The sequence below is a fragment of the Pseudopipra pipra genome, chromosome 5, assembly GCF_036250125.1.
Source record: "Pseudopipra pipra isolate bDixPip1 chromosome 5, bDixPip1.hap1, whole genome shotgun sequence".
NCBI classification, from domain to species: domain Eukaryota; kingdom Metazoa; phylum Chordata; class Aves; order Passeriformes; family Pipridae; genus Pseudopipra; species Pseudopipra pipra.
In genome coordinates this window covers 26495133-26504914 of record NC_087553.1, presented here as the reverse complement: position 1 = coordinate 26504914, position 9782 = coordinate 26495133, and the positions used below count along the sequence as shown (strand labels likewise).

The window sequence follows — 9782 nt, the reverse complement described above, 5'->3', positions numbered from 1 at the left end:
GCACAAAACAGCCCAGTGACTCGACTCCTCAGCATAAACACAGGTAACTAAGAGTAATTCATCCAGCCCTGGCTCTCACATCCATCTCACTGTCACATTCCACTGCCACAGCTGAGGGAGCAGGTAAAGATGTCACCAACTGCATGAGCCAATCCATTACAAAAAAGATCCATTGCAAGAGATCCATTGCACCACAGTTCTGTCCCTGCTGTTAGGCTGCAGCTGTGGCAGGGGCATGTTTCCAAAAGCATCAGGCTGCTTGCCCTTCATCCCCTCTGGCAGACTGATCATTGCAAGCTGCTTTAGCCAGACAAAGAAAACCTTGCCAACACCACTGAAAGCCGTGTCCTGTAGATAACAGACCAACCTGCCATGGGGAACACAGCCTTGACTCTCTCCACTAGTGACATTCCTGGATGGGAAGCAAAATCTTGCAGCACACCTTGCAGGCACCCCTCAGACAAAAGGCAGACATCAAACTAATGCTGATATAAGGCCACCATAGCCCACAGCAGCCACCTGGCTCAGCCCAGCCCTGAAGACAGGTCCCATGTTGCTGCTAGAGACAGATCACTCTCATTGGTGGCACTGCTCTTCACTCCAGCTCTGGGAACAGCTGATGATGGCTCACATCAACAGAAAGCTGTGCTACCTGCTTCCCATCAATCCTAGTCAGAGGAAGGGCTGCCCAAATAGCTCAGAAGAAAGGAACGTGCACTGGACTGCACTGAAGCAGCCAACATCAGTACCAAGTGCCTAGCAGGCAGGACAGGGGAAAGCAGGTAAGGCACAAGGATGTGGACATCCAGATCAATTTATTACACACAAGAAATAAAATTTTCATTAAAAAAAAATCCATATGAGGATACTGATGCTGGTTTTACAGGATCGGCCTCATGGTGACAAAATCAAAGTTGTATGATTCTGGCAGGCCCTGGTGCCGCGTGCGGTTAAACCGTCTCCAGGTGAAGACAGGGAGCCCTCCCTGCACCGGAGGGCCATTGATGGCAGAGGCTGTGAACGCTGATGCCAGGCGGAAATCCGACACCTGTAACAAAGGACAGGAATTCAGGGCAAAAGGACGGCACGGGTGTTTGACACATCCCCATCCCGGACAGCAGGAGATTTGACAGCTCTGGGAGATTTGGTAACAGTGAAGTGAAAGAAGTGAGCAGGGGAAATGCACATTGATCAGGCAGCATTTCTCCCCTGCACAGAGGCATCTTCAGCCGGCAGCAGCAAAGCACAAGCCCACACTTGCCCTCCAGCCCCTGCACTAGCCAGGCTGAAAGAAAGTGCCCTCAGGACAATCCTCCCTCGATTTGTGTGTCTCCAAAAGAGCTGAGGCTTCAGCGGGCAGACCAGGGTTCTGACCTGAGCTCTACTGCATGTTAAACACTTGGGCCGTTCCCTGGGGCATGTTGGGGTAATTCAGGAATGGAGAAAGGCAGCATAGAGTTAATATTTCTGCCCAGACTCCGCCCTGTTCCTTCACTATCTCCTAAGAGGTTCCCAGCTTGCTCCATCTTCCCAAACTCCTGTAGGGTTTATAACTAAACAGGTCTCACCTCTGCTCTGGACTGCTTCTCTCAATACCCCTCTTAGGTCCCCCTGTCTATCCCTAGCCCAGCCCATTCCCCTTGCCTAACCGTGCTGGCTAAGGCACCACAACCAGCGTTCACTGACCCACTCCCTTACCAGACACCTCTACACAGCCTTTTTCTGCATTCCTCTTGTATTAACCAGCTTGAGGAGCCTCCCACTGGCCACTGCAACAGACAGCTGGCCAGGCTTGTGCAAGTTGGACACACAGCACTGGCACTACCAAAACAGCCTTCACAGGTCCCATCCTAGCAACCAAACTCGTAATCCAGGAACACAGCAGGCCGCACCCCACAGGATAAAACACTGAACAACTTCCCAGCACACCAGGGCTGGACAGCTGCTTACTCAGGCATTGCCCTTGACAGTGAAAACACCACATAACCTGCCCAAAATAAATGCTACTTTCTGCAGGACAGTGAGTCTAAGGATTTTCCCACATCCCTCTAAAATGCAAAGTCATCTTCCCCAAACTTTTCAGAAAGCAGTTGTTCAGAGAGGTGGAGCCCCAGAGCAGGGTGGCTCACTAGCAAGCCTTTTGTAAAGATAAAGCTAAACTGAGATTGAAAACACATTCCTTTGGGCTCTGGGGAGGCACCCACGCAGTCCCCGTGAACAGGAGGCTGAGTCTGTACAAGTCACCTTCCCTGAGTGAGGTGAAGACTCACTTCAGCATTATTTTAGGTTCCTACTGCTGTAAGGCTTTGGGGTTTAACCCCCAAACACCACAAGTTCCCATGGACATAGCTGTTTCATACATGTCCCCCAGTTATTCTCTACCACTGTGCCAGGACTGATGTCAGGGATAGGAAATAGGACTCTGCACAAAATTCCCATCTGAGGATCTGCCCAAGCACTGGGACAGCATGAAGAGGGAACAGACATGCCTGGCCCTGCCTGCCCTAGTCCAGGGAAACCTACTACAGGTCTAACAAGAGCATGAACAGGCTGCAACAAACATTCAGCTGATGTTAAAATTGAGATAATTTACCTTGGAGTCATAGCAGCCTGCAGGCACTGGTAAAGAAGGATTCAAGTCTTCCCGGCAGCAAATGGTGTTGCAAGGATTATGTTCAGCATAAGGATCACGCTGGTAGTCTGGAGAGAAATGGGGGGGGAGGGCAAGCAAAGAAGAAAAGAAAATAAGTTAGCCTCCTCACAAAAAGCCAATGCAAAGTAATGGAGCCACTAAAAGCTGGGTAAGTGCACTCTATCGAACTGCTCTCGTGCTCCTCCCTCGGTACCAGCTAGAAGTCAGTGCTCAAGACAAGACATTAAGTAGACAAACTCCTAATCCAAGGCCATACAGCTATTTCTGCATCCCAGGGGCACCGCTGCCAACCTCTAACCACACATATATCTGCACACATATCTGCAATTACACATGATGGAATTCCACATGATGAAAGCTTATAGAAACTTTGTCAAGAGAGAAAAGCAGAAGAGAAGGGGAAGTGGTGGGTGGGTGGGGAAATGCGGCAATGAGAGCCTTTGTGTTCCTGTTCTGGACTAAAGTTAGTGGTTAGGAGCAAAACCTTTGAACACCCACTGCAGTAGCTGCAAACAAGGAGGGGAAGGTGGACAAACCTCAAGGTCTATGAGGTTACCTACTGTTCTGGTTTAATCCTAGCTGGCAACTAAATACCACACAGCTGCTCTCCCACTTCCACCCAACACCCTCCATGGGACCAAGAGAAGAATCAGAAAAAGGAAAACCCATGAGTTGAAATACAAACAGTTTAATAACTGAAACAAAGTCAATAATAAAACAATAATTATGATAATGAAAAGGGATAGAGAGGGAGGGAGAAAGTAATAAAACCAAAGAGAAACAAGTGATGTATAATCCAATTGCTCACAACCTGCTGAGCAGCAATCAGCCCTTTCCAGCCAATTCCCCTTAGTTCATACACTGAGCATGACATTTTATACTATGGAATGGTATGGAATATCCCTTTGGCCACTTCGGGTCAGATGTCCTGGCTCCCTCCCAGCTTCTTGTGCATTGCTTGCTGGCATGGGAAAACGAAAAGTCTTTGACTTATCAACAACTAAAACATTAGTGTGTTAATTAATGCTTAAACTATCAACATTATTTTCATACTTAATCCACCTAACTGTTGCTTAGGGTTTAAGGCTCTCAAGATTGACAGGTTGTAGATGTATTAGGTAATAGCAGCCCACAATGTCTCTTGGAGCGTCAGAAGCACTCTGGAAAAGTCAAACAGCAAGTCCAAGGGCCCTTGTTCCTGACAGAACAATTTTAGCCTGGTTTCCTACCTCAACAGTAAGTTTGTGTTATCTATTTGCTTTGACTGTACTCTGCATTTAGGGTAATATAACTGATCCGTATGTGAGGCTGCAGCTTCCCACTATAATCCAAGAAATAGAAGTAACAGTGCTTACTGAAATCAGCTCTGCAGTACATAAATACGTGTCTTACTGTTGTATCTCATGATGTACTTCATGCTTTCCAAGTCAGTCACCTTGCCCTGGTCTCGACGGAAGATTTTTGCTCTTGGAGCAAGCTCATAGGAGAAATCCATGCCGTACTTGACAACGTATGACGCATACCCACTGAGATTGTAAATCTTTTCATGGAAAGGGATATTGTATGAAGGCCAGTAACCTGCCAGAGACAAACCCCAATCTGTTAATCACTTAGAAAAGCTGGATGCTCTTGCTTATATCAGAAAGGAAAAGAAACAATTTTCCATGTTGCATTGCATGCCGAGGAACAACACTGCAAACTGGTTTGAACACAATAAGGCAACACTGGCACGACCAGGGTTGACTCCCAGTATAACACCACTGGAGACTGTACCCAGGCAACCCGCCCCCAGACATCCACCCTGAGGACTCATCCTGCAAAACAGCTGAGATCAGACTTGCAGGAGCCGGAGGTGAACACACAGCACAGCCACAGCCCTCCTGCAGAGGTTTCTCTGCTCAGCCTCAGAGGCGTGCAAGATCACTTACCTCACTTACCAAACTTCACAGTGAGAGGCTTGAAGTCACTCCCGTTTTTTGCTCCCTTCCTATCTCACCAGGGCAGAACACTACACTATGCTGAGATGGCAGGGATGGATCAACACACAAACACACAGACCACGAGAGCTACACGGGGTGAACAGGAGCCAGGTCAGCACACGCATGCTTTGTGCAGTGTTAGTTGTACACAGTGATGAGGAAAAGACGGGAGGATTGCTGCACACTTGCCAATAGCTGCCTTTGAGGGTTAGGAAGTGATTGATTAGCAGAGCAGAGCCCTGCACTAACTTTTCCCAAAGCAAGTGTGAATCCTGCAGTTTTTTTAACTCTGAAGAGCAAAGGATGCCAGGCAGAACTCCAGAGAAGAGTTTTAGGTAGGCAACATAAAACTGCCTGAAGCAAGTCTACTGTAGAAAGCAGAAGTGCTTGTAAAGAGCCAGGAGATCATCCAGGTCAGAATCTGGGTGCAGGAATAAATAAGAATAGATACCTATACCTTAACATTTAATTTTTTTACTTTTTTGTTTCAAAGGCAGGCACCAAGGAGTTTTTAAGCAGGGAGTATATAACATGAGCTAGTCCCAAGAGCAGTACACTTGCAGGTTCTCTCCAGAGCACTTACATTCCCTGTTGTTCCTTCTCAAATCACACACACCAGGATTTGGCTTAGAGATTTACCATCTAGGCACTGGTAAATGCAGTACTCCATGTATTAACATTAGCCCAGCATAACACAAGGAGTCTGGCTGTAAGATGCTCAAGAAAATCAGCTGGAACTCACTGGGATCCATGCACACAAATACAAACCAAATTTCCTGAAGGACAGATACACAGACAGCATAAGTACTGGAACAGTGCCTGAGTGGAGGCCTTACCAGCTTGGGTCCTGCTTAGGATAGGGAAGACAGGAATACCCTGTCTACTGGCATCTGCTTATGTGACCTAGAGCCAACCTGAAGAAAACAGGTTGTGTGCAGGCTGTGTTGTAATACAGGTGTCCTCCAGAAATAAGCACACTTGCCAGTCTCTAATGACACAAGCCAGAGGATACAGATACATCAGCTTCCAAACCAGTAGGGTTTAGTTGTGATTCAAAAAGGTGCTATTGTCTCACATGAACCTGGAAAAGTTTTGTCAAAATTGCTATAGCAGAGGAAGCTACTGAAGTTCTCCTCCAGCAAGAGCTCTTCTGTGTCTCAGGCTCTTGCAAGACTGCACATCCCATGCAGCAGCCAGCCTAAGCCAGGCTTTACCCGAGGGCTGCTATAAGCCCGTGAAACCTGGCAGGGTGCACAGCGACAAAAAAAAAAAAAAAACAAGTCAAGAGAGAATGTAAGGCTGAAAGCAGGGAGACAGGGATGGCATGAAGGCAGCAAAAATTCCCTGAATCAAAATGCCTTCCTTCTCTCCCCATTAAGAACAAAAGGTGTCAGCAATATCAAGAAGTAGAGCAATAATATCTTGCACATATGGTAGAAGACACTGAGATCCCAGGTTCTGCTCTGATATGTTGCCTTCGATATTGAAATCAGTATCTCATTCATGAGATGAACTCATTCATCATCAAGAAACATGAACTGCAGCCCAGTCCTGTGACTTATTCCTTCACTGGAGGAATTCCTTCACAGTGCTGCCCTCCCCCACCTCCTCTAAAGGATTGGCTTTTCTTTGTCAACGTACAGAAAGCACCTGGATGTCTCTGCCTGTGTGCCCAAGCCCTGAAGTTGGGCTCAGTCCTACAGGGAATGCCACACTGCAGCTCTCAAATCATTGCTGAAAAGGAGCTCAGGGTACCTGATAAGCCTGGCCTCTCTGCACAGGTACAACACTACTGTGATGTAGTTGCAATGTTTCAAGTGCTAGAGCTAAAGGGTCTCTATCAGCTTGTTTGTCTGCACCACACTCACCGAGAAGCCCAAGGCAAAGGAAGCCAAAAGAGCCAGAGATGCATAAGGGAGAGACATGGGATCTTTCCAAATTATCAGTAAGAATAATGACAATGTGGCAAAGCTTAGAATAAGCCAGAACTTCCCAAGGAACTAGATGCAAATAAAAAGTGTCAAAGGGAAACAACCCCAGCTAACATAAATACATTTCCAGTCATTTTGAGGATAAGCAATTCATCTATTCACCCCCTCAGCATGTGATTAGAAGAGGGAGCACAAAGCACCACACACACACTTAAGGCTCAGGCTTTTGGTCACTAATGTAAGTGTCTAGTAAACACTTGTGAATTAAAACAGACAGTGGGTGTTTTGCTTCACCTAGATTTTTGTTTTCCATCAAGTTGTTGCTAGTCTTGCTAAGGAATTAAAGAAGCTTTTAAAGAGCAAATATTTATCAGAAAACAGACCTCCAGGAAAGTTCAGGAGATGAATATAAACATAGAACTCTTTCCTATTCAAAAGGTCATCTTTCAGGATGACCCACTCAAAAATTTCAAGTAGCCCACAGCATCACAGTTACTTAGCACTGCTTCAAACAGACCCCATATTTTTCCTTATGGGTCTCAGAGAAAAATAATACCAGAAAAAAGGTAAGGAGGCAAGTAAGAAAGGAGATAAAGTCTATTTTTCCCTCCTCTGCTTCTGAGAAACACAGATGCTCACCCCATTTCTGCCACAGCATACAAGATAAATGAATACAAGGCAACAGAGGGTTGCTCACGCAAAGCCTTCTGAGGGTTGCTCACACAAAACTTTCTTAAACTCAAGACTAGTGTGCAATAAACCCTCCCCAGTTACAAAACACAATCCTCCATCAGTTGACAGAAAGAGATGGTTTTCCTAAGCCAGTAACTACTATAGGAGCTATTACCTTTCCGGAGAACATTTGTTTGATCAGAATACTCCACAAGGGTTGGGATCTGCTCAACAATGTACAATGCACCATCATCAAGGCTCCTCTGCAGCTTGACCTTCTTCAGGTCTAGCACCATGTACTGATTGTTGTAGGTCCCTGGGTATGAAAGCAAAGAGAGAGTTACATGTCCTGCCAGGGAAAAGGGTGTAACAGGTACACCGAACACATCCGTTTCCCCCAAGATTCGTATAAAAATGTACTTACCAGAGTTGCACCTGGAGAACGTTTCTGCCCAAGTTTTGCCATCCTTTGCCATCATGTTCGCAATGCGGACTCTCTGCCAAGCCAGCAGGGATTCAGGCACCACTTGCTTAATGAGAGTTTGGTTGAACACACTGTTGGTAGTCTGCAACATTACCAAGCCGCTGCCTAGTATGTAAAAATCATCCAGGGACACCAAAAAGCCTTAAACAGCAACAACACAAATTTTGTTATCTTTGGGAACCTTTGATATACTCATAGAAGAAAACAGAGAGACAAGCCAAGAGGACATGAAGAGCCAACACATGCGCGTTTGAAATCAAACTGTACAAAGATTAAAGATGGGGGGGTAACTTCTGCAAGAGCTTTAAGCCCACCTGTCAACACAGTTTGAAATGAGAAATTGTCATGCTCTCAACACACCTAATTCTTTGTCTACAGCATTTGCTTCACGTTTGCATGCCAAGCTTGGAAGTTTCTCCATATGTCAAGCTATGTCTTATTTTTATGCTGAGGATTACATACTGCAAATGCCTAGGGCATGTTGGTTTCTAACAAAGAAATTAATTAAAAAAAATTCAACAGTGAAAACCCAATCAAAGTACAAACTCCACAAAGATTTTCATCAACCAATTTCAGTTTTAGATTTTACTCTGTAAAAACAAATTAAATTTATTTGAATTAATTCCTTTAAATTAATCCCTTCTGTATTAAACCAAGCTAGGCAGAAAAATCTTCCTTCTAGTTTAATCTGTTCCAGTTTAACTATTCTTAAAAACATCTCCAAGAAATGGGCATCTCTTAAATCATAAACCCCAGCCTGTATAAGAGAAAAAGCTCTTCCTATTCCTCTTTCTGACATATTGTCACTGGATTTTTTTTAGGCCTACGAGCTCTGCAAAGTCAACACAGTGATGGATCTCTGGGCAGGATTCCCTTCCAGGTTACATGCCAACAGAAGTACTAGGTCCAGTGGCAGATCCCACGCCAGGAGGTGCCATTCAGAGCTGCAAAGGTCAGCTATAATGCCTTGGATAGCGTGGTGACTACTTGTAAAGCAGAAATAACTTGACTTTGAGATTACTCAGCAGATACATGGCTGCCAGGCTGGGGAATAAAGGTTGTTAACCGAGCTCCTGATGGGGAAGTCATCCAGAACCTCGACTCTTGTTAACAAGTTTTTAATAGGATCAGTCTTCAAAGAGTAGAAAATGCTAAAATTCTGTACAACATCACAACAGTCGAGTTCCACTATGAAATTTTCTATAGCAAGCTTTATTAATTCTCTCTGGAAAACAAACTAAGGTCACCAACCCGTGACAGCAAGAAAGACTACTCCATTCTGCCTCCTATTCCTGGACTTTATCTAAAGACAGACCTCATTTGAGCAAAAGTAATGTTTGAGAGCTCAATTTCAGCAAAATTTCTTTAAAGTATTGAGTACTCAAATTAGAACAGATTCATGAAAATATACTTTGTGGTCACCTGTTCTCTAAAAATATATCAGTATAGAACAGGCAGAGAACCCTGGCAGCTGGTATTTTATTCTTGGAGACAGAAAAAGAATATCAATAAATTATGTACATCAACAGCAGAGATCTCTCTCAAATAAGTAACAAGAGAAACACTCTAAACCTGGCTCTGCCAGTCTATTTTATACAAAGACATAGGACATCCAGTGATAAACTGTTGTATAACAAGTCAAGTGCTTGCCCAAATGGAGACAAGAAATGAAATTGTTAAGCAGTTGTGATGTGAATTAAGCACCAATTCTCATGTGGGTGACAATGCCAAGTGCCCTACTTCAAAATAAATCAAGTAGTTTTTATCCTTCATTTTCAATAAACAGCTGAGATAAAACAGAAAAACTTGATTCAAAACAAGTGTCAATACAAGAAATGATGTTGAATTAACTGAAGGTTGAACTCTGTAATTCAAATAAATTGCAAAGCTCAGCTAAGCTGAAAACAAGGGGATTTCCTTCTGGGCCTTAGTATTTACCAAGTTTTATCCTGCAATGTTTTATAACACAACATGCCCTCCATGATACACCATTGCTAGCCTAATTATTTCAAGATGGCATATACCATTTTGATTTAGGTACCCTTGAAATGAAGGAAGTTAAA

At 44.5% G+C, this 9782-nt stretch overlaps 1 protein-coding gene across 1 annotated transcript in view; it reads right to left on the bottom strand.

The window, feature by feature from the left end:
* Positions 1 to 798: 798 nt before the first annotated feature.
* Positions 799 to 9782, bottom strand: part of PLBD1 (phospholipase B domain containing 1) — a 35830-nt gene continuing 26846 nt past the window's right edge. The window contains exons 7-11 of the mRNA XM_064655232.1: positions 7660 to 7860; positions 7411 to 7551; positions 4046 to 4231; positions 2594 to 2700; positions 799 to 1048 (exon numbers count right to left, since the gene is read on the bottom strand). Of these exons, the coding sequence (XP_064511302.1) occupies positions 881 to 1048; positions 2594 to 2700; positions 4046 to 4231; positions 7411 to 7551; positions 7660 to 7860 (803 nt within the window). The 3' untranslated portion in view covers positions 799 to 880. The remainder of the gene's footprint in view (positions 1049 to 2593; positions 2701 to 4045; positions 4232 to 7410; positions 7552 to 7659; positions 7861 to 9782) is intronic.